General features: G+C 40.2%; 1 protein-coding gene across 1 annotated transcript in view; it reads right to left on the minus strand.

Annotated features, from left to right (window-relative positions):
- ADAM19 (ADAM metallopeptidase domain 19) overlaps positions 1 to 25,677 on the minus strand; it is a 71,735-nt gene extending 46,058 nt beyond the window's left edge. The window contains exons 1-3 of the mRNA XM_081935859.1: positions 25,186 to 25,677; positions 20,286 to 20,371; positions 14,096 to 14,166 (exon numbers count right to left, since the gene is read on the minus strand). Of these exons, the coding sequence (XP_081791985.1) occupies positions 14,096 to 14,166; positions 20,286 to 20,371; positions 25,186 to 25,279 (251 nt within the window). The 5' untranslated portion in view covers positions 25,280 to 25,677. The remainder of the gene's footprint in view (positions 1 to 14,095; positions 14,167 to 20,285; positions 20,372 to 25,185) is intronic.
- Between the last annotated feature and the right edge of the window lie 227 nt (positions 25,678 to 25,904).

Consider the following 25,904-nt stretch of genomic DNA (forward strand, 5'->3'; position numbering starts at 1 on the left):
TGACTATTGAGTATGGATGTATAAAAAGTCCATTAAAGCCCTCCCTGGAACTATTTTTGGTCGTTTCACTATTTATTGATAATCATGAAATGACAAGAGATGAATGACTAATTATTTCACTATGACAATGGGTTCTGTGGTCTTTTTTCCCTGAAGAACATGATAATTCCGACGTACCTATTTATTTGAAGTCATCCATTTCCTTGATATCTTACTACAAAAATGTTGGTAATTATGAATCTGTGGCTAACAAGTTTGGAGGAAATACGATCAATGTGATCTAAGTGTGATGGCATACTGCTTTCCTGAACACTATGAACCACTTCCTTTTCCCCCTCCTCTTAACCGAGTTATATTTGATCTTTGATGTTAGAGTGATGAGTGTACTATTGGAAGGGCTGAAAGACCAGGTTAGGGACAGACTATTATCCATCTATAATCTATATGGTTGATAATGATGTGATGGCACATAATCAACCAATCAAATACAATGATTGATTGTATTTAACAGTCTTCCCCCATCTTCAGGTATTTTGCTGCTTTTATTTATTGCCTATGTACCCTGCATTTTCTTTGAGAGAATGTACATGAGGGTCTCCCTGCATGTAACTGCCACAACAAAAGGCACAAAACCACACCTTTTTTGCAGAACAATGAGATAGTACTAGAAAGAAGTGGGTTGCTGCACTAACTGCTCTAATATCCATGTCTCTAACCACTGGGATAAAGACTTGCTTCTTTTCCCAAGAATTGTGTGTTACTTTAAAAAGCAGTGAACAATGTCCAACATGCTCTTCCCCAAATATTCCGGAGCAGATTTCTCAAAATATTTGGGGGATATCAATTTGTGAAAATTGCAGTAGTATTCTAGCTTCTTCCTGTAAAAGATCTGTGAGGAATGTTATAAGGGGGTTGAATTAACCTCAGGATGAAGCCTTTTTCGGAGCTTATATAGATGCTATTCCTGACGTTCAAAAAATTAGAATCTTAGAAACAGGAGAGGGGAAAAAAAGCTAAAAATCACTTTCACAAATAAAGGCAAATATACGTGTCCAATCTCGGTCGGTCAGCCAACCAGAGGTTTGGAATTTGGACAAAACCTCTGGTCCCAGTGACTGACCCAGATTGGATCCTGCAAAAATCACTTTGTGCTTCAGATGACTCCAGATTTTTACAGGAGGATATGAAAGTGTTTCAGGGCCAATCAATAATTTAAAGTATAAATTAATTGAGTATATGAAAAACCATGTTTTTTTTAAATTGATTTAATTAATCTTACTTTTTTAACCAAACTGGTTTGATTTTGTAAATCTGATCAGTCAATACAATAGTCCCTGACTTAGAATCAAAATTGGACCAGAATATTGATTGCTAATAAACTGAATTATACAAACCGTTGTTTTTTTTCCACGGTGGTGAAGCAAATCACTGCAGCTGTTAAGAGAAACATGGCGCCATTAAGTGCATGTGATTTCCCTCATTGATTTGGCTTATCAGAAGCTGGTTGGGAAGGTCACAAAGGTGATCACGTGACCCCAAGATGCTGTTGCTATGGTAAATACTTGCTGGTTGCCAAGCACCTGAATTTTCATCACGTGACCATGGGGATAATGCACTGTATGTTATGTGCGAGGACCAGGTGCAAGTCACTTTTTTCCAATGCCGTCAAATGGTGAGTAAATGAATGGTTGTAAATCAAGGACTACCTGCAATGTTTACTGTGTTTTTCAGAGGATATGATGCCCCTTTTTCCCTCAAAAAAGAGGTTGAAAATCTGGGTGTGTCTTATACACTGAATACAGCATTTTTTTGATTCCCGAAACCCTGTCCCCTTCAACAAAATGGCAGTGCAATAGCCTCTAGAAAGCTTTTAGAGCGCTCCTGGGGGCTGGGGAAGGCAGAAATGAGCAGAAAATGGGCCATTTTTTGCTCATTTTTATCCCCCCAGCCCCTAGTAGCACTGTATAAGCTTCCTAAAGGCTATCCATGCCCTTTTTCTACAAAAAAATTGGCCCTTTTTGTGAAAAACGGGTTGTTTTTTTGCTCATTTTTGCCCCCCTCCCTCCAGGAGCACTCTGCAAGGTCCCTAAAGGCTGTTCATGGCTTTGGGGGTGGGGAACGGGACCGTTTTCACGAAAAACGGGTCGTTTTTTGGAGGTTTGCAGAGTGCAAAAACGTTTTTTTCCCTCTTCAAAGACCCTTTCTGTGTCTTATACTCCGGTGCGCCTTATACTCCAAAAAATATGGTATTTAAAACTGCTGCTAATACAGCAACCTAACCAGGTTGCTGATTTCAGTATTTTGCTGGCTTTTGCTTTTAATTTTGGCTGCCCTGATTTGAAAAGGAAACTGTTCCTAGTGATAAGGTGAATTATGTTTTTTTGAACTGCAGCAATCACAGATTATAGCGATGCCTGACTTTTATCTCTAGCTGCTTCAGCTACTTTGTTTACCTGGACATGCATCTGGGGAAAAAGCATATGTAAAAAATAAGCTTTAGATGAAAGAACAAATAGAAGGTAAAATAACTGAATTATGTGAAGTTTGGCCTCAGGCATGTTTATTCTCAAGTAACCTCAATGAATTCAGTAGGACTTAACTTCCAAGTTTGCATGTTTAGGATTATTAGAATCAAAAGTTTGGATTCTTTTTTTCACTAAAAGTATACAATGTGTGAATACAGCTTGACTGTGGCCTGCAGACTTAGCATTCTCCTGCTAAAATACAGATGTTGGCTGAAAGCAGACAGCTGTTGCCTCTTTTCATTACAATAGAAATCTCAGGAGCAGAGTCAGATCCAGAGAATGAGCAAGAACCTGGCCTGTAGCCACAACATACAGATGTTTTAAAGGCTTTATTTCCCTTCCATCCCAATTCAGCACATTTTTGGCTATCCTCCACTGTGTCAATGATATCTTTGTTCTGAGCAAAGCCTCCATCTTCAGGGTAGGGGGTGGAGCAATGAAGGCGCCTGCAGTGAAGGGGCTTTCTATTTTGTGGCATTAACGCCATTAACCCAATATGAAAAGAAAAGGATGCAAATAGTTTATAAATGAGGCAGATGGAAATTTCGGGTAGAAAATGCCAGTATGTCATAAAGTCACAAACATAAGAATAGAGACACACAGTTTCTTTGTTGAAAGACTGTTATACTAAGTTCATCATCTCCTACACAACGGAAAACCCCATCCGAATGGATAAAGATACTTAAGACCAATTTTCAAATCACTTTGCTACCAGAAGCAAGAGCAGTGGTTAGAATGCAGTATTGGAGACTAACTCTGTTCACAGTCTGGAGTTCAATCCTGACGGGTTCAAGGTTGACTCAGCCTTCCATCCTTCTGAGGCTTCACAGGAACAACACTGATTTGCAAAGTTCAGAATCTTCATGGTCTACATGCCATTGCCTAGCAACATGATGGCAAACCTATGGCCATAGGTGGCACGCAGAGCCATATTTGCCGGCACGTGAGCTGTCAGCACTCCAGCTGATTTTCAGCCTTCCACAGGGCTGGGGGAGGTCTTTTTCGCCCTCTCCAGGCTTCAGGAAAGCCTCCAGAGCCTGGGGAGGGCTAAAACTCCCACTCCACATGGGGGCCATGTGCGAGTGGTGCATGCAAAAATAGGTGGGGCGCATTCCATTGTGGGTGTGGGCATGTGGTGCACACAGTAGCTCATAGGCGCATAATTTTGGCACGCCTTTACAAAAAAGGTTCGCCGTCACTGGTCTAGCATATAGGAACTAAAACATGATGAGCTTGTTTACTTACTGTAAATATACTTTGGCAGCATCATCTTCTACCATTCCCAATCCTACACTCTTGAATCCAATACAAAAACAAAGATATCCTCCCCACATTTGCCAGAAGAAAGTAGTCAGTTCAGAAGAACACCATGTCTCCAGAGTACGTTATAGCTCCAAAACAACTCAAAAAGCATAATCCATTTTAAGGATTATAAACTGTGATCAGTGAAAACCAGGAGCTTCAGGGATAAAAACCTTTGCTTGAAGCAAGTCAAGCATGAATCAATTATTAAAACTAAGAAATAACTTGATTAATCCAACTTCTATCAAATTTGCCAATTCCTGCTGTTTAACATTTAGAACCTTCCTTCGGATGCTGAAACCTTTTGTTTGAATACTTGCTTTGACTATGTTCTTTAAACTACTGTATGTTCCTTTTAACGTAGCATTGGTTTTTGACCCAGGATTGTCTGTTTCTTGCTGTTTCTGTTTTGTAAGACAAGAGCCTCTTGAGACTCTTTCTTCCATGATGGAAGTAAGGTGAGATCTGTACTGTATGCAATACAATTAAAACACAACAAAGTCCTGTACAAATCCATAACGCTGGCAATATCTCTTGACTGTCCAAGACACAGTTGGGAAATCTGTGAGTCTTCAGATGTTCTTGAATCACAACTCCAAGAAAGAAATGTTTCTTTTCATTGACTATGTTGACTAGGATGCTTAGATTTGTAACTTCTGACAGTTCAAATATGTCATCCATTCCTTATCCCAATCTAAAGTCTACTATCTATGATCCACAGCTCTATTTATTAATTTTACATTTCACTCATCTCACTGTTAATGCAACTCTGGGCAACTCTGTTTGGTGTCAGCTGCAATAATGTCTTAATTGGCACAAAACACAGAAAATCACAAATGTCCTTCAAATCATATTATGTCAGCACTTTTGAGGCAGCACAGCCACAGACCCTGCTACTTAAGCATTTTCAGAGCTATAGACCCAACAATTCTGGGGGACACTAAACTGAGGAAGGTTGCAAAAGACCAAGGTTATTTTCACAAAACTTTTTATTTCAGGCAAGGAGGCGGGTTCAAGCACTTGTTATAAAGTCTCTTCCAGAAGAACTTGTGATACCAGATACCTCCTCTAGTTTTAGAGCCGCTGATTTCTGTATACAAAAGCTTTTTTAAAAAAAAAAAAGTTATGTCCCAGAAATCTTTCATTCCTGGTCAGAATGGCTAAGGATGTGGAAATTGTTGCTGTTCATTAACATCTGGATGGTTACAAATATGCTATCTTTCAGAGATGGGAAACCTATGTTCATCCAGTGTTACATTTATGTTTTACTGACAAAGAAATAAAGGGAGACTAGTATAGAACTATTTCAAGCTAGTTAGCTCTCATCAGCTAGCCATATCCTTCTGGGTTTTGAATCCGGGTCATCCCAGAAGGGTATGAGAGCTAAATAGCTTGAAATAGATCTATACTAGTCTCCCTTTATTTCTTTGTCGGTAAAACATAAATTTAACCCAAAAAAAGTTTGTTATGAAAGTGATTGCCTACGAAAGCTCCTGGATTGGGGCTGAAAGGCAAAAACGAAGTAGTATGCTCCGTTCCATAATTGGGTAGACCAGGTTGCCCCAATAGACTGGTCCCACAGGAGGAAAAAACACCTATGTTCATCTTGTTACTAATGAACTACAATTCCCAGCATTGAGGCATACTGGGTGCTGTGTTAGAGTGCATCAGGTGTCCTGTCCTTTATTTTACACTGAACAATTCTCTATGGGACTCTCTGGTAGGTCTTGTTCTAGCAGAGCTCTTCTTACATGTGCATTTGTTTAAAAGAGCAGGCAGAAATTTTGTTCTGTAAAACCATCTTACCTCTATAAGGAAGTATTTGAATTTAACAACCAGCCAACTGAACAAAATACAAAATGATGACTGCATATCATCAGTACCAGGTACTACTAGACTTAGGTAATGGCCAAGAATCAACATTCATATATCAAAGACAACATGTACTTTGTAATCATTGCAGACTTAGTTTTCACATGTTTGATAATTATTTGCAGTCAAATCTATGGACCAACTCTACTGAAAAATGCAATTTTAAGGGAAACCTCTTTTTGCGGGATTTGAACATCAATGCTTCTTCTCTATAGGCAAATAATAACCTATATGAGCTACGATTATCTGCTGTAGCCACACAATTTATTATACTATGCTTTCAGGCTTCTACTTTTAAACAAGCTGCTTGCACTAACATCTTTCAGCCTATATTTTGCTGATCTGGGATCACCGAGAGGCTAAGAATGAAAGCCACCCTTTCATTAACACACCCAGCCCCGAAGCTAGAGAGAGGATAAAGTCATCCTTTTTAGATGCTGATGTTCAACGTGTGCTCTGCCAAAACCAGAGATTTCAATCCTCTTTACTTCAGCATCTTCCCATTTGTGAAGAATGCAATTTTTCTAGCAGTGCTTGCTTCTCCTTCCCTCCCTCCCTCCCACTCTCTCTTTAAAATTATTATCACTCAACGCGTTGCACTGCAAAACTGCAGAGCCAAAAAGTCAACAGTGGAGGAAAGGAAGGAAGCATACTTCCCTCCCAGGAAATTTTGCAATGAGGAGCAGATAACTTAGAGAGACAAGCTTCCTTGCCTGGCCTCCAGAAAATGAAATCATTATTCCAGGAGGAAGATTATCCCAGGTGGCTGCTCTGTTCTTCTGATCATTCAGATAGTATTTGCAAGCTCTGCAGGAAAAAGTCAAGGGATCCAGTGAGTTTGCCCCCATTAGTACCCCTGCATGTGGGAAATTATCAGCAAAAGTTAAGTCGAGGGCATCCCTGCAGAGAAAAGTTCAGCTATCCCGCCAACCCAAAGCCAAAACTGGAAAACAATCTTTCCTTTTTCCAATCTCTAAAGGAAACACTGGAAAGGAAACTACAAGGCAGGAAATGATGGACAAAGATTAACAGCACAGCTGAATCTTGGGATGGGGGCACCTCCGGAGGACGTTCAGAGTAGTCCTGTCACAAGGAAGGGTGCAGTATGCTTGGCAATGAGGGAGTTTTGTGCTCCAAACTACAGTAATTCTAAAATTAGATCTCCAAATAGGGCTGGATGCCAGGACTTTTTCCTATGCCAGTTGGTTTAGTCATGAAGTTCATTACATCACATCTTGGCTACTCAGGAATTTTTCTGGCAAAATGCCATGTCTCAGGGCAAACATCCTTCATGATGAACCTTCAAAAAACGCAAAGAGCCACGGCCTCACTGTCTTTTTCTTCTTCTTTCAGAAAACTTGCAGAGGGCAGAATAGTATTCAGACCACCTTCGTGCATTTCTACATTGACTTGGCTTACACATAGTGCTAACCATAATGACTTGAATAAGCCACAACGGGCTGGGTTCACACAACTTCCTAAACCCAAAGGAAATGCAGGATGGTTCAGCATGGCGTAAGAACCAAGGCACTTGTTTTCCTGAGTTGTGTTGTTGCCCTGATCACACTGGCAGCCTCCTCCAGTCCCCCTGAATACCGTTCAGATAAAACAATGCAGAGTAATTTAGATGATGGATCCCACATTACATGTGGCAAATATGATACTTGCTACAGCTTGTTCACATTATTGGTAGCCTGGTTCTAGGTAAACTGGATAGAGACTTTGTGGATGAGGAGATTTTCCAAACTATTGTCTAAGCTCATACATACATTTTTAAAACTACATTTTTTTGAATGAACCAGGAGTGATTGGGATCACACATCAACGTAAGCCATGAATTAAGCCTTTGCAAACTCTGTGGCAGCAATTATACCATGGAGAACGCTAAGTTGAAAGGAAGTTTAATGGCATATGTGAAATCTCTCAATGTGGCTTCATAGAGAATATGTTGGACTTGGATTTTCAAGATCTAGGCTCTGATTGCCTATTTTCTATTAGTAGTTTTCAGAAAACAGCTTTCTTTGCTTGGAGTTAAAGTCCTCAAAAAAGAAGTAAACTGAAAAGACAAAATTGGATTGCTGGAGTCTGAACCAGCAGGAGAAGTCATTTTCAACATAGTGTTTGGTATCGTCAATATGCGAATGATACTCAGCTACAGATAATCCTCGACTTATGACCACGGTTGGGGTCAGAATTTCAGGCCTAAATCATTTTGGTCATAAGTCGAGGCACCCACCTGACTGGACCCAAATTTTGATTGTTTTTACAGCAGTCATTAAGTGAATAATGCTGTTGTTAAGCCCGAATTATGTAGTTAAGTGAATCTTACATTTGTTAAGTAAATACATTCTCCCAAAAGGGTATTTTTTTTTTGCCAGCAAAAAAATGTCACCAATTGTGGTCATGTGGCTGTGGGACATCATATGACTGCAGGAGAGGGGTGGGAGGGCTAGTGTGACATTTTATAAGAGCCAGAAATGCTTTAAAGCACCTGCAAAAACCCCTTTCCAGGGTTGTTATGACTTCGAATGGTCATTAAATGATTGGTCCCAAGCTGAGGACTTCCTGTATATATCTCAGCTCCATGTGATAGAAGCAGTGATCCAGTGCCTGGAGCAGTGGTTCTCAACCTGTGGGCCAGGACCCCTTTGGGGGTCGAACGACCCTTTCACAGGGGTCGCCTAAGACCATCGGAAAACACATATTTTCGATGGTCTTAGGAACTGAGACACCAATTTTATGGTTGGGGGTCACCACAACATGTGGAACTGTATTAAAAGGTCGCGGTATTGGGAAGGTTGAGAACCGCTGGCCTGGAGGCTGATGGGAGATGAATGAGGAACAGGGGACAGAGGTGGCTAGGGAAGACTTTTGCACAGTTACATCTGACACATCGGCTGCAACCATTATTGGATTGGAAGGCTCTGTCAGTCATGCTTTGATCACCCCCCCAGGACATAGTGTAAGAATAAGAGAGAGCTGCCTTTGAAAGCTGGAAGCTATAGTCACTACAAAATGTGGCACTTGAAACAGTGATGAACGTGGGCTCTTCAACTTCCCCTCTGCTTTGGGAATTCCATTCATTGCCAGTGGGCCTCCTAGAACGATTCAAGATGCTGGTTGTCACCTGTATAAAGAGGAATCCTTGATGTTCTCTGATAATGTACCTAGGTTGGAAATAAAATGTCTGCAAGAAAACAACCAAGTTCAGGGCGCATCAAGGACCTCTCATTTCAAACCTGAGCTACAAATATTCTCTTCTATGGATACCTATATAAAACCCTATCTGGCTTCAGTCTTGATTATCCAAGGGATTGCTTCCCCCCCCCCCCCCCGTATTTATCTGTTTGTGCAACCATATAATATAAATTAAGTAACTCCAGGGCCTCATTGCTATCAGAAAAAGGTGGGCTTTATCTATTAGTGCTCCAATTCTTTTGAACTTCCTCCCAGTGCAGATTTGGTCTCGTATCTCCTGGTCTCATATCTCCTTCCAATAAGTCAGAAAGAGGATGTTGTACAATATGCTAGTGGTTTTTACGGCATGCCTTTTTGTTTGTTTGTTTTGTTTTTACTATGAATGTGCTTTCCGCATTTTGATTTAGGTGTTTGTTTTTAAAGAGCTGTTCACTGTTAGCTGCCTAGAGGCTCGAGAATGGGCAGCATACAAGTATAAATAAATAAATAGATCTTTTTAAAATGATTGACCCCAACCACTCAGTCATGTCTACAATCTCTCCCTGCCTTGGTCACAAGGAAAAAAGCAGCATTGAGCTGTAAACTCTGCCCCTTTGGGAATGTGGCTGACATTGTGACATATGTATCAGAGAGGGGGAAAGCCTTGTACAAACTTATGTGATTCCACCAGTATTCACTCTAATACCCCCCCTCCCCGTCCCACTTGCCACCCCCTGAAAACGCTGCTGCCTCTATTACTAAACCAACATCCTCTCTTTTCCTTCCTGAACTTGTCCCCAGTTGGCCTGTGCAGATGGCCAGTGCTGACCCAAAGCAATTAATTCTAATTAAACACAGACTTAAAGCTATGTTATTTGTTTTTATCGCAACTTCAAGACTTCATTAACTTCACTCAAAGAGGACTTGTGTTCTTTCTTTCTTCTCTCCTTCCTGAAAATTATGCTTTGAAACACATCTGTGAACATCTGATGCTCTTTGACAGTAATGGCCAATGTTATTACCCCCCTAACTCTCATGATATCCTTCTGCTTTGGGCTTTCTGTTTTGCAGCTGCAGAACTTAAACATCTCAACAACCCATATGTGAAAAACAAACTGAGTGCACCGGGTGTTTGGGAATCAATTCAGAATTTATATGTAAATAGAGTAACTTCCTGTGGAATTAAATGTCCTTTGTACTGACACAATACTGGCAATATCAAGGCAAATGTAAATTAATGTTAGTTAGAATGTGTTCAGTATATCTTCAAGTAGACTCAAATAAAGTGGAATCCAAGATCTCCTTCCAGAATGCTACTATTCTGCTCTGGACCTACCCAGTGATGGGATTCAGCCTATTCCCACCTATTTGAGAGAACCAGTTGTTAACTTTCTAAGCAGTTTGGAGAACAGTTGATGGAAGAAAATCTCCTTTTGTTTTTTCCCACTTTACAGGGCTAATCCTGTAAAGGAAGGCAGGAAGGAAACATTCTGGTGTTGTTTCTAGCGTAATCTTTATTGCACTGCTGACAGGAACTGCCTCTCTGGTTAACCCTTATTACATTGTAACAGCTAAGGCAAAGCGCCCATTGACCTGAGTGATGTTGAGTTGGCCACGCCCACATGGTCACATGATCACCGAACCAGGCTACCTAGCTGGTCATTAGGACAGAAAACTGGTTGTTAAATTATTTGAATCCCACCACTGGACCTACCTCATATTTTGTGCCTGCCTCTTTTTACTGCCAATCCATATATTCCTTGGACTTTCAAGAAAACTATCAAGTTGCTTGATGGTGGTGATGCATTGTCCTCTGGGTATGATCATCCTCTGCATTTTTTGACTTGCTAGGGGTTCATGGGCCTGTGTGTTTAACCCAATTATTGAACCAGAGATTTTGCTTCCTGGCTATATGACAGTTAACGAGCTTTTTCTTCCATCTGGCTCCAATTCTTTGGATCCAAGCAAAATTATGTTTGGACTCAGATGACTTCAAAGTTTTTTTAAAAGCATGAAAAATGCTTATTTCTTAACTCACTTTTAATAACTAAATAAATAATGCACTATATTGCCAAAAGTATTCGCTCACTCATCCACATAATCAGACTCAGTTGTGAGCGAATACTTTTGGCAATATAGTGTACATTCTTAGCTGTAGAGGTTTTAACTTCCCAGATTGGGAGTGGTCTCCAAATACAAAAGATAAATGTCCCCGGTTCATGGGGGGTACACCAACTGAGATCATCCTGTTGTAAACAGATGCTGAAATCAAGCACATCCTCTGGTAAGGAGAATTTTGCAAGAGTTTGCCATTTCCTAATACTTAAACAAGCTTCTCGACAGGATTTGTCCCCTGCGTATAGGATTTCAACCAGTTGTGAAATTCAAAGTTTTTTACTACCGGTTCTCTGGCATGGCTTGGAGGGCGTGGCAGGGGAAGGATACTGCAAAATCTCCATTCCCATCGGGACAGATGAGGCGTGGCGCGGCTGAGGTAATTAGAACAGCTTTATTGTTAACAGAACACGAACCAACTTCAACTATATACTGTTCAGCACCTTGCCCTGCTTGACAGCTATTTATATTAGAGCTGTCAAGCAGGGCAACCAATGAGATCGCAGAAACAGCCTGCGCTCAGCCAGCTGCGCCTTAGCCAATCAGGCGCGGCTGAGCTGTTGCCAGCTGTCAGTCGTATGTCGAGGACTTGTGGCCGGTAGTAAGTCGAGGACTTAAGACCAGTCGCAAGTCGAGGACTTAAGACCGGTCGCAAGTCGAGGACTTAAGACCGGTCGCAAGTCAAGGACATAACACCATCCCACTCTGGGGCCAGCCAGAGGTGGCATTTGCCAGTTCTCCGAACTACTCAAAATTTCTGCTACCGGTTCTCCAGAACCTGTCAGAACCTGCTCGATTTCACCCCTGATTTCAACTCTAGTCATCAGGAAAGTATATGTAGTTTAACTACAGTTTAATACAATTTTCTCTGATGGGGATTTTTTTTTGCAACAGGAATCTCAAAATGTCTGTCTTCCAACTCAGAAATAAAATGGAAACTTTTGGCTGACTTCATGAACACAATACTGTCCTGCCCATTACAGCCCAAAATTTCTATATTTCTACAAATATTAAATATGGCCATTTACCTTTAGATTGCTTGTCTCTACTCTGCCTATTTAATTAGCCTGGTACTGGGCTTTCTATCGTCTCCTCAATTTTAGACTATTATAATATACAAACTCTACGGATTTTTTCCCCCTATGTTCCAACCGTTGCATTTTTTTTTAAAAAAAGTTATTCTTCCCCTAGCTCATTTTCTTAAAATTATAAAGTCAGTGGTAATAAAATAACTCAATGATGGCCACTGGACTCAATAACTTCTTGTTTTGGATGAGCCACTTTGGTCTAGTGGTTAATGCACCAGCCTAGAAAGCGGGAGACCTTGAGTTCAAATCCTGCCTTAGCTTTGAAAGCCAGCTGGGTGACCAGCCAATCTCTCTCAGCCCAACCTACCTCACAGAGATGTTGTGGAGAAAGTAGGAGAGGAAAAGTATACATTTGTTGCCTTGAGTTATATGTAAAAAAATAATAAAGGTGGGATAAAAATAAATAAGAAAAAAACCTACTAGCAAAAAACTAAATAGCTGTTTCAAACACTTCAAATCTACACAAGGTTAAGTTTAAAGCACTTGTGTGCACAAAATTATGAATCTGTATCATTGTCTCTTTCAATCCCTTTCAAAATTGAATGGCCATGCGTGCATGTTTGGCTGAATGATGAGCCCACTGGGAAAGTAAAGACACAATATATATTCTGTTTTGCTAGGCTGTTGAGAGCAAGCTTTGCATGGCAATAGCACTGTTAATTCCCAGGAGGCATCTGGTGGTTACATCATGATCCTCCATGCTAATATGTGGCTGAATTTTACTAATGATTCTGCTTCGTCCAATTCTGCTGCATCAGTGGCTTTGCCTGTACTGCTTTATACGACTCAGAAATATTGCTGGAAATTTAAGGCCAGATGGTCAGAGAGTATGTTTATACTAGGATGTAGATCCAAATCACTAGGAAACAGGATGAAAACGTCTCTCTGTGGAGGGAGAGTTTGGCAGTTAGATGCAGACTTTATAATAGGATTAGGCTAAATGCTTTTAATGTTATTCCCTCATTGCTCAAATGTATGTATATTTACCTTTCTTTGTTTCTTAAGAACACAAATGAAGGTTCAGGCTTAAAATTTCATTTCGTATACTAAAATTTATGCTAATTTTCATTGCTGAGAACTTGATATGGTACTTTTTTGCTTTGATATGCAAATACTGAAGATATTTTACAGTGATAAATGCCATGTACTATTGCTTGTAATTTTAATGCAGCTAAGCAACATTTACCCGTGCACAGTAAGTGAAACTTCAGGAAAAGGAGGAATGTGAAAGATCATATGTATGTTATTATCAACAGAAGATATCACAGCCCCTCCCAAACTTTTATCAATAACATATTTAAAGATACATGTCGGTCCTTTAGGTTATCCCAAAGGTGCTTTTTCAAGAGGCAACTGAACTATTTGGTTTTTCTTTGAAGACGTTTTACTTCTCATCCAAGAAGATTCTTCAGCTCTGACTGCATGGGGGAATGGAAGGATTTATACTCCTTGCAGATAACTGGTCTTTGCATTCTTTTAGACGGTCGCTGAGACCACCTGGAGATTTATCTGTGTCATTAGGGTCACCTGAGTGGTGCAAATTGGTGTGGAGCCCTCTTGGAATTGTTGAAAGGACTGGGTTGCTAAAAGAATGCAAATGTCCTGCTGTCTGCAAGGAGAATAAATCCTTCCATTCCCCACCATCCAGTCAGAGCTGAAGAAGCTTCTTGGATGAAAAGCTAAATGTCTTCAAAGAAATACCAGAAAGTCCAGTTGCCTCTTGAAAAAGCACCATTGGGACAACCATGACCTGGATGACTGAGAATCTCCATAGGTGTCCTTTAGGTTAATTATTCAGACCCTAAAAGACCTTCATGTTTTAGCTTAATGAATTTAAAAAACACTTATTGGGGCTCTGAGATCCTGGAAGAACAGCTACCGTACTTCACAGTATTATGGAAAGGTAGTACTTTTGTGCCCCAAAGCAAATTTTGGAGATTCGGTGTGAAGCACTGCACTGTCTGACTATTTATACCTTTATTTATGAAATCTTTCAGTAAGATTTCAAGTACTTACTCATTTTTTTCAACATCGACAATAAAGTTTCTTCCTTCAGCTGTTATCCTGAGTTCTGCTCTTGATGGATGCTGCATAGAATATAAAAATTAACAGTTACCAATACATATCCATTACTCTGAAACTTTGTGGATACATACACTCATTACTTTGCTATCTAGGTAAACAGTTGAGTTTTCAGAGCAAGTCAACTTCAAATTACAGATTCATAACCTCCCTTACTTCTGTTGATGTAGGTTTCTTGATCAGTTGGTATTATACTTCAAAACCATTAATTTACACTGTGCTTGCAAATGGTACATTGAACTATAATAAAGATATTTATTTATTTATTTATTTATTTCTTAGCGCTTATAGACCGCCCCCTCTCCCAAAAGGGACTCGGGGTGGTGTACAGTCCGTATCAGAAATACATCAAATTAAAATTATTAAATAGATAGATACATATATACATATATAAGAGGAGGATAAAAAGATATACAAAACTGTACAGCTAAGTAAATAATTTAAAATATACAAAATTTAAAACCCCACTATCCTGTAAAATTAAGTTTAAAAGAAACAATCCCTCTAAAAACCAGTAAAAATATGTATGCCAGGAGGTAGACGTTATAATTATGCTAGGCCAGCCAGTCGGAACAGGTGTGTCTTCAATTTCTGTCGGAAGGAGCGGAGGTCAGTGGTGGTTCTAATGTCGGGGGAGAGGTCATTCCAGAGGGTTGGGCCCATCACAGAGAAGGCCCTACTCCTTGGTGTCGCCCGTTGGCATTGCCTAGTGGACGGCACCAGGAGAAGCCCCTCCCTGTGAGAACGAATTGGCCGCAGGGATGTGTGTGGGAGGATGCGATCCCGCAGGTAGCTAGAGGAAAAATAGTGAGAAGATGATTTTGGGGCGTCAACACTGATGAACAATGAATTAAAATTCAACTCCTGCATTTCAGCTCAATTGTACTGAATGCACATCTTCACAACCATTTTAGTTGCAGCAAGACAATTCCTTACTAAATGTGATGAAAACCTTCCTAATTTCATTTTGAAGATTTTGACAGTGGAAACAATCACCCAGAGAAGTGGAAATTCTTCTTCATCAGATGTGTTAAAGTACAAACTTGATATTATCTGCTAGAGTTGTTTTTGGAAAAAGAGGCCAAACCAAATGCCCTCATACAGCAAGGGGCCTCTTGAAATATCACCAAGTATTTTCAACCACTTTAATTATAATCTTTCCTTTGACATACCACTCAGTATCTTCAAGAGCCCGTTAAAGCATCTTAGTTTCCAGTTGTTGCCATTTGAACATTTTCCTTTTCTCTAATTGCCACCAACAATTCTACAAATAGTTAAACTATCCTAATTTAAAATTATATTGCTAGAAAAAAGGTGGCTATTTCTAATCTTGCCCCAAACTGATTCTTTCTTCCTTGCTGTCTTATCTAATGCTCAAGTGGTATAATAATATTTTAAAATTTCAGTACGTGGACACACAACATGACCAGCTATGTCGAAAAAAGTTGGCTTAAAAGGAAACTAATGTGGACACATATTGTGAGAGTTACTGGAAGCAGGTTCTGAATAAGAAGGTAACAGTTGCTACATTTGTGGGGAAGTTGGCCAATTAGAATGAACTTTTGTGTGACTGCCAAATCACTTGTTTTCCGTAGTATAAATGTTGTGGTATTCATGAAAATTAAAAGCTAAATATAGTATTAATCCACCACAGACCTTAAGTAAAATATACCTATTTTACTTTTAAGCTTTCATCCTCAAAAATCATCAAAAAACCAGACCCTGTCCTCTCAGATGACATCACATTAAAACCAAACTTCCTGTGGTTCAAACATAGATTTAGATACAACACACAAATATAAATCCACTAGCTATGACAGCTGCCTAAATATAATTACAGATTCATTCATTCCCTAAATGTTAAAATGCTGAGCACACAAACAATAATATAAAGAAAATATACTGTACTGTAGAGTCCAAGCATAATTTTTATGACTCGGTGCACTATTAAATGATGCTGACTCCATCCGTCATCCATCCCCATCCATCCATCCATCCATCCATCCATCCATCCATCCATCCATCCATCCATCCATCCATCCATTATTTGTTTATTCTTTATTTGTTAGATTTATATCTTTATCTTTCCTCCAGGAATTTTAGAGGGTAGTCTTCTTTCTATTTCACAACTACAACCATGTAAGGCAGGTTGGGCTAAGTGAGTTGACCCAAAGGCTCCTAGAGGACTTCTTTGATTGAGGGTGGAGAACTGTTTGGACTTCCCCAGTCCTAGTCCAACCCCTAAGTCTTAGATCACTAAGCCCTGCTAGCTCTCTGTGATGCCATCCTATATATACAATTTCATTAACTATGAAAGAAAATGAGCTTTCCAGTCACAATCCTTTCCACCTACAAAGCCTTTGGATTTTTTCACAGAAGGCTTCTTTGGATAAACTAAAATATTGGTTAGTAATTGGATAATATTGGTTGGTAATTGGATAAACTAGAATATTGGTTGATGATTTTAGTTTCTCTCTGTTCTTTTTATTTAACCTCCTTCTTTTTGGGGTTGTTTGGTTCATTTTCATTAATATTGTGCCAATATCAAAAACTTCCAATCTCTTGGAAGTATCTCTACACTCATAAATGATGCTTAGGTGTTCTAACTTCATTTTAAAGAGTATTTATGTCTGTGAGGTTGCTATTGCTGTTATTTTCCTAGTTATGATCTTTACATTTTTCAACTGCAGATTGTCTCAATTCATGGTTTCCAAGATGCCAAAGGTCCATAGAAGTTGTTCCTTCTCTTGGAATTGAACTGAAGCGAAGGAAAATAAATCAGTACAAAGATCACCCTAGAATGAAAGACAGGACATTCACACAATGCCTTTGGACTCCTCAAATTAATGCCACGGAAGAACTCTTTGTTCTATCCACCAGGACTTTTCCCTCTTAGAATTTTTCAATCAAATTCATGGACAATGCTAAAAATATGATAAAGTTGAAGGAGAAGGTAATAAATGTTGAGTCTGCAGATTAGCGGCCGTAGCTCCCACTCCCCATGTATATATATATGTATGTATGTATGTATGTATGTATGTATGTACGTATATATATAAATGTCGGACTTGCCTGAAGAACATTTACATTAATAATACCCTTCAAAGTGTCAATATTGTGATGTATATCAGCTACATGCATACATAAAATCTCACACATTTTTAGTGTTCCTGCATGAGATTTTAGCAATTTAAAGGCAATTTTAGTTTTTTGTGGCAGTGTGGCCAATTCAGAGGCAATCCATCTAACACTGTGGTAACATATTGCATATTTCCTCTTTTATCCACAATGAAAATGAATGATCCACAAGATGAAGTGTGTATACGAATTATGATATTTTTAAGTGCCACAGACTGATAATTTCAGTTTTCTATTCAGAACCTGTACCATACTGTGAAATGAATCGGAAGCTCCACTAGCATTAAAACTGATACGATACTCTGAGCTAAGGGTTTTCACAAATTATTCCAGGTAAAACAAGAGGAAGCAACAAGAGGAACAAAGCAGGAAGTTATGCAAGACATTTATTAACAAACAAAAGGCTTCCCAGTTTTAACAAGTATCTTCACTTGCACAATAGCAGTTATGCATATTTGCTAGAAGTACCTCATAAATATAGAAAAACAAGAATAACCAGTTGGTTCCAGTAGAAGTACAGTTGACCCTTGACTTATGACAATTGAAACCAATATTTCTGTGGCTAAGCAAGACAGTTGTTAAGTGAGTTTTGACTCATTTCCTTGCCATAGTTGTTACGTGAATCACTGTACTTGTTAAGTTAGAAACATGGTTGTTAAGTGAATCTGGGTTTTATATTGACGTTGCTTATCCGAGGGTCACAAAAGGTGATCACATGACCCCAGGACTCTGCAACTGTCATAAATACATGCCAGTTGCCAAGCTTCCAAATTTTGATCACATGATCACTGGAATGCTACAATAGTTCTAAGTATCAGAAATGGTCACAGGTCACTTTTTTCCCCAGTGCTGTTGTAACTTTGAACAATCATTAAATCAATGGTTATAAGCTGGAGATCAGTCTATATTACACCACCTGTTGTTGTGGGGAAAATAGGAGGACAAACGTATGTTGGATATGTTAACTGCCTTATCTGTAAAAAAAATAATAAAGATGGGATACAAATGAATAAATAAATAAAATAAGTATATGGAGGTATATGCCAGGTTTATTTATACCTTGTATTTTTATTTTTAAATAGAGACTGCCACTTATTTTAATGGTTTCTCAGCAGGTTTGAGTTAGATTTGTCAGCACGTTGATTGCTTATGAGGGGATCAAGTTTGCGTCGCTGGACTTAAAATTGTTGTACAAGAGTATCTTTACAGTTGTAAAAAATTGATATACATTTTCTTTCCTTTCTCTTATTTTCACTGTTTCATTTCTTTTTTTCTGTTTTATCTTCTCATCCGTCAGACCTCTGGCAACTACATGGACAAGTCCACGGAAGGGTTTTTGATAACATTTTTGGAAGTGGTTTTGTTGTGGCATGTTGGCTGCCAGCCTCACCAGCAGCCAAATGAGATGGGGAGGAGGCGTGGGGATCAGCATCAAAGCAACCTGAGCTCCGAGGGGGAAGAGCAGGGGTGAAATTCAGCAGGTTCTGACAGGTTCTGGAGAACCGGTAGCGGAAATTTTGAGTAGTTTGGAGACTGGCAAATACCACTTCTGGCTGGCCCCAGAGTGGGGAGGGGATGGGTATTTTGCAGTATCCTTTCCTGGCCACGCCCACCAAGCTACACTCACAGAACAGGTAGTTTAAAAAAATGAATTTCACCATTGGAGAAGAGGGAGAGACAGAGGTGAAGCCTGGGCCGTCTGTCAGCCCTCAGATGGAGAGTCTGTCAGGCCTCAGATGGAGAGTCAACAGCCCCCAGGTCTGGAGATGGCTGATGAGGAAGAGGAGGAACAGCTGGGCCCAGTGCCTGACAAACGGATGAGCAGAAGGCAAAGGAGAGGAGAGCAATGGAAATCTGTGGGCCGATCCTTGGGACGGAAGAGCCACCGCTGCTAGCGAAGCCCCACCCTAGCTCTGGGGATAAAAGGTAGGGGGCAGAGATGAATAGATATGGCAGGCAACTATTCATCTCCCTGCCAGACAGACTTGTTAGCCTGCTGTGTGAGAGAAACTTTTGCTGGGGCTGCTAGCGCTCCTAATAAAGGAATCATTGCTTCAACGACGGAGGGTTTGTCTGTGTTTGGGAGCTGGGTCAGAAAAGGTTCGCTCTTGCCTTCTGCCTAGGAGTGAGGGGAGGGCCTGTTGTGAGGATACCTAGAAGGTTTCCCACACTTAAGCCAGTATGTTAACCACTAGTCTCTTTCCACTAATAATCCAGACAATATTTTGCTAAATTTCAGAAACTAAGCGCAGCAACTGGAGAACGACAATGAATGATTAACTGTTTAAAGTCACTTAGCTCGTTTGGGAAAGCTCTACAGGCTGGTGCTTTTCTTAGCTTAAGAACAGGAAGAAAAGCGGATCAACCCCTTTGAGATACATTTCCTGTTCCTCCACATCATTGCAAAGGATTTAGGGCCAATCTTATCTAGAAAAGCCCTGCTTTGATCCAGACAACTTCTGAACTTTTCCAATTCAACTCACTTTGGATTCAACTGAATCTGATACATGCTTCTAGGAGAAAGCAGCAGGGACATCCATTGGAAAGGCACCTGCGTGATCAACGTCTCTTTATCTTTATATGTGCCACATGCACAAGGGATGTAAAAAAGGAGGGGCTTCAATTGGAAATTTTCAGCTATCATCTTGACTTTTTTTCAAACCCCCCCCCTCCCCAAGAATAAACCCACGAGAGGGAAAACAAATGCTTAACATTTAGACAGGTTTTGGCAAAGATTGATTCCTTCTCTAGAAGAGGGGATTATTATATCAAAGCGTTCAAATCTCAAGAGGGAATACTCATTTTAACTTTAATTCTTTTCTTCCCATACAGTATATTGCTTCAAAAGGTTTTGGGTTCTTCGCTGCAGCTGCTGAGCCACCAGCCACAGGCAAACCGTTCTTGCCATGAGCAGATCAAGAATGAGGATCTGGAAGAATCATCAGAAAAAAGAATCTTTGCTAGCAATTGTAATTTAGCAACCTACCTTGTTGTTGGCCGAGTTTGCATCCGCTCTCCACTGAGGGATTATAATTTCATGGGGCATCTGGCGACTGACTGTATTTCTCATTGCTGGAAAAAACATAAGGAATTGCTCAAAGATCTATTATGAACTTGTAAAAGTCACCAGAGGGGGAAAAAACCCCATAATTCATAATCCATTAAGACAGCAACAACTTTTATCATACTGGATATTTCTTACTTATCTTCAGCAGCATCCTATATTTTTAAAAGAGACTCATCTAGTATTTTCCAAACATTCTGTCTTTAATTTAACGGTATCATCATTTTATTTATTGGGATATGCCCTGCAACAGAAATTATCTCACCGTATATTGCATACTTAAAAATGTTGGAAAGAGAAAATAAGTGTTAGAAACTCAGAACAGAACAGAATAATAGATTTGGAAGGGACCTTGGAGATCTTCTAGTCCAACCCCTGCTTAGGCAGGAAACCCTATACTATTTCAGACAAATGGTTGTTTTCTTAAAAGTTTGCACTGTTGAAGCATCCACAATTTCTGGAGGCAAGTCATTCCACTGATTAATTGTTCTAACTGTCAGGAAATTTCTCCTTGGTTTTAGGTTGCTTCTCTCCTTGATTAGTTTCCATCCTTCTTGTTCTGCCTTCGGGTGATTTGGAGAATAGGTTGAGCACCTCTTCTTTATGGCATCCCCCTTAGATATTGGAACACTACTATCATGGTGACTGGCCCCAAGGGGGATTTTTTCAAAAGGCAACTGAAAATTCTTGGGTTTTTTTCTTTGAAAACATTTTGCTTCTCATCCAGGAACCTTCTTCAGTTCTTGGTTGGTTCAATTCTTGGAAGCTTCTTGGATGAGAAGTGAAACTTTTTCAAAGAAAAAGCAAGAAAGTTAAGTTGCCTTTTGTAAAAGCATCTTTGGGACAACCATGACCTGGATGATTGACAATCTCCATAAACAATCATAGTGGCCTGATTTAGGAGCAGAACCAAATTTGTTTGCTTGACTTTCTTCAGCTGCTCCTTCTGGACTTATAACACTAAATCTTTCTGATACTGAGGTTAAACTGGCAAAGATCTCTGATCTATTTGTGGCTTGATTCCCTGCCATTTGTGCTAGGTAGCTCTGTCACTGTGATCCTGTTTTCCTTCAAAGTCACTGGGTCCTGTCCTCCCATTCTTTTAAAGTTTATGGCTTTTGGGTTTTTGTGGTTTTATTTAGGTTGGTTTTCTTTATACCCTTAGAGGATATCTGATTTAGGTTTTGGGATCATCCCACCATCATGATGACCAAGATCCAATGGCTCATAGGTTGAATGGATGCTAGTAGTCTTTAGGTATATCCCACTCCTTCCAATCTCTGCTTATCTGTTAGGCTTTGGCTTTATAAGGGCCCTCTCAAAATGACTACATTTTCTCCTCTTGGAAAAGTAAGTTTCACCATTTATCTCTTCTCATTCTTTATTCATCTTTCCCATAACATGCCCCTTTAGAATATAGAACATACAGCATAGAATCATAGGGCTGGCAGGCCTCTCAGAGATCATCTATTCCAACCTTGGACCTTACAAAAAAATAAGGTTCTGCATTTAGGCAAGAAAAACGAAATGCACAGGTACAGTATAGGTAATACCTTCCTCAATAGTAGTAACTGTGAGAGGAATCTTGGAGTCCTAGTGGACAACCATTTAAATATGAGCCAGCGGTGTGCAGCAGCTGCCAAAAAAGCCAACACAGTTCTAGGCTGCGTAGACAGAGGGATAGAATCAAGATCACATGAAGTATTAATACCACTTTATAATGCCCTGGTAAGGCCATACTTGGAATACTGCATCCAATTTTGGTCGCCACAATGTAAAAAAGATGATGAGACACTAGACAGAGTGCAGAGAAGAGCAACAAAGATGATTAGGGGACTGGAGGCTAAAACATATGAAGAACGGTTGCAGGAACTGAGTATGTCTAGTTTGATGAAAAGAAGAACTAGGGGAGACATGATAGCAGTGTCCCAATATCTCAGGGGTTGCCACAAAGAAGAGGGAGTCAAGCTATCCTCCAAAGCACCTGAGGGTAGGACAAGAAGCAATGGATAGAAACTAATTAAGGAAAGAAGCAACTTAGAATTAAGGAGAAATTTCTTGACAGTTAGAATAATTAATCAGTGGAACAACTTGCCTCCAGAAGTTGTGAATGCTCCAACGCTGGAAGTTTTTAAGAAGAGATTGGATAACCATTTGTCTGAAGTAGTGTAGGGTTTCCTGCCTAGGCAGAAGGTTGGACTAGACCACCAGGGTCCCTTCCAACTCTGTTATTCTATTCTATTCTATCCCATCCCATCCCTTGCTCAAGATAGGAGACCATATACCATCCCAATCAAATGGTTGTTCAGTCTATTCTTGGAAACCTCCAGTGATGGAGTACCCGCAACTTTGGGAGGCAAACTATTCCATTGATTGTTCTCATTGTCAGAAAATTTCTCCTTACTTCTAGATTGGTTCTCTCTTTAACAAGCTTCTACCCGTTACTTCCTGTCCTGCCCTCAGATGCTTCAGAGAAAAAAGTCAATCTCCTCTTCTCTGGGACAGCCCCTCAGGTATTGAAAGACAATTATCATGTCCCTCCTAACTCTTCTCCTTAAAAGGCCAGACATACCTAGTTCCCTAGTTCCCTCAACTATCGATAATACCTGTATTTGTTTCCTCTGTCTTTGAAACACTGCCTGATCTCTAGGAAAAAAAGAACATTCATCTTTGGTCACCAGTGGGTTTTTTTTTTCATCGGAAAGAGGAATTGTTCTTTTTGAAGTTATGTGTAACGCTATTTATAATTATTGTTATTTCCAAATTGTTCAAAAGTGTTTCACAGCAAGAGAACAGGGAACCTGCTGCTCAGATATGTGCTCATTATTACCAACAATTTATTGGGGGAGAAAGGATGCCATCGATGTGTCAGTCAAGGTCTAGGAACCATTTTTAAAAAGGCTGTCCCAAAATACAGCCTTTATTTTGTCTCTATGTTTTGTTGATAACTGTTGAGAGTAGGGGAATGTAGTAAGCATTATTCTACATAAACTAGAGTTCCCCAACCTTCCCCGATTTGTAAACCAGTGGCAGAGGGAATGGTTCCATGCAAGCAGCTGTCAAGCATGTGCACAGCTCTATTTGTGCACTCACCAAACACGCAAATGGAGGGCATGTGCACATGCTCACTCGCGCAAGTGGGAATCCATGCATGTGCACACTCACCCGCCACTTCTGCGGCCTGGTTCCAAGCTGCTCACGGCCCAGCAATGGGCCGCGGCCCAGGGGTTGGGGATCCCTGACATAGAGCATAAGCCCTTTAGTCACCATTGGTTCAGTTTGGGGATGGTAACAGATTCAGGCAGGAGGTGAAACAATATCTACACTTTATTATTAAAATGTTCAGAAAAGAAAGTTATTTATTTCACTGGAGTAGATACAAGAATGCTGACATGAGTTTTTGGATGAAGCAAATATGTTCCCCCATATATTTTATTCTTGATCCTATTTTTTTTATTTAAGCCCTGTTTTCTTATTTTTACTTCTCTACAGCTCTAGGTGTTACTACTTTTATCCTCTATATTAAACTGACAATAATATAATATCTATCTAAAGCTTCTATAATTTTTACTGTGTTTTGTCTTGCTCAATTGTTGTCCATAAACTAATTGGAACCATACTGGCTCAAGAAATTCCTTTCTGATTTTCAACCCCTTCCTATTTCTTTGTCAAGTGATGGTCTGAAGTTCTGCTGGGGAACATGTTTTCTGCTGCCCTGATTGGTGGATTCCTCTGCTGCTTTATCCCTTCCGTCCACAGCTGGAAAACTTTCAGGACATTTGATTTATATCATTTGTAGGATCCCATCCTTTCCCCACCCTCATTCCCGCCTCCCAAATTGATTCCCTTACATATTTGACACTTTATCTGGTGAGCCCCATGATGGACATGTTGGAGAAGAAACACCTTTGTATGGATAATTCTTCCTGTTGTTTAGGCTAAAGGAGGAAGTGGCAGAACTCTTCTCTATTTGATTTGGCTGAAGGTTTCTCAAGGGAGGAGAGGGAATATGTTTTTAAAAATGAACATGGAGAGCAATGACCAGAGTGAAGTAACAGGCAGGCTGCTCTCTCCTCTTCCCCAATCCAAGGAGGAAACCAACCCACCTACTATATGAATTATTCACTTTATTCATTTTTGGAGTATATTTTTCAAAGAACATCATAAGTACCATTGGCATTTTAAGACCCTGTGTTGGTTCTTTAAAGAGTACTCATACCTTTCCAATTAATTTAAAATCAAACACTTCTACACTTAGTCCAACTAGAGGCTGTGACTCCTAATTATAACTGCTGTTAAGTTGTCCCACAGGGTTCTGCTGACACCAGGTTGTGGGTGTTGTTTTGGAAAAAAAAATCAGCAATTCCATTTCTCCTGGGCATACCTGTTGAACATCTTTTCACAAACAAATGCACTACTTCTGAATTAAACCTTCTTGGAAGCAGAACAATTACAGTAACAATAAAAGCAGAACGGGGAGATGAGGAATAACAATTCTGCTCTCCTGTTCAATCTGCTTTAGACTGTAACCTATGCACAAATTCTTATGCAGTTATGACAACTAAACACACACCTCATATTTCCTCTTCCCAGAAATGCTTACATAGCATTCTGGTTCCATTCCCTAGAGCGAGAGCATTTTATTTTCCACTAAATACCCTTTAAAAAATAATGGCACCATTTAAAGAAAACATAAAGATTATTTTCCAATGCTGAGGATATTTACACTCATGGTTAAGTTGCTCTAGTTGAATGGATCGATGCCACTCAATTAGCAGCTTTAATTACAATATTAGCCTTGCAGAGAGATGCAAACATTTACCTGGCCATCCTGAAGCCTCAGCTGCAAACTCTCTTAGACAAAGCAAAGTGATGCCAATGCAATAAGCCAAGCCCCCTTCTGCCAACATGGGCATCGTTTTCCCAATGGTCTGGGGAGAAGATCGTCCGAGAGATGAAGACTGACAGCTCCGCCACTCTGTGCCTCCGCGTTTGCAAGGACATTGGGCAGAAGCCCCTTGAATTCGTGCGCCTACAGGCCATTCTTAAAGCCCGCCCACGGAAGCCATCCTTCCGTCCATTGGTTAGGGATTATACCGGTATCAATGCTACGAAGCCATCACAAAAGATGCAAGCGAGAAAACCGATCCTTCTTCCCCGCTTTTTCTTGCCTCCCGTTTAAAAATTGATCAGAACCTGCAGTGAGTATTAATTACTCCAAGCCTCCAAGCGCGATGGATTTAGGCGTGCAATCATTTACTTCCCGTCAGGTTTGCTTTTAAGGAGCCCCTCCGGATTCTAAAATCCGTGACGATGGCTCTTCCCCTCCCGCCCCCCCCCAAGCCTGCCCTTATTTTAAGATTTAACGTGCAAATCGAGCCGACAGCAGCGGAACAGCTCCAGCCTTGGAAATAAAGCGCCGCGCGCGTCTCCACGAAGGGAACCGCATTGCGAGTCTACATGCGCAGTAAAACGGAATTGGCTCTTTCGGTGCGCCCTCTGGTGGCGAGTCTACATCTTGCTGGTTTCCAGAAGCCGGTG

Source organism: Natrix helvetica (assembly GCF_964273705.1).
Source record: "Natrix helvetica genome assembly, chromosome: 1".
NCBI lineage: Eukaryota > Metazoa > Chordata > Lepidosauria > Squamata > Natricidae > Natrix > Natrix helvetica.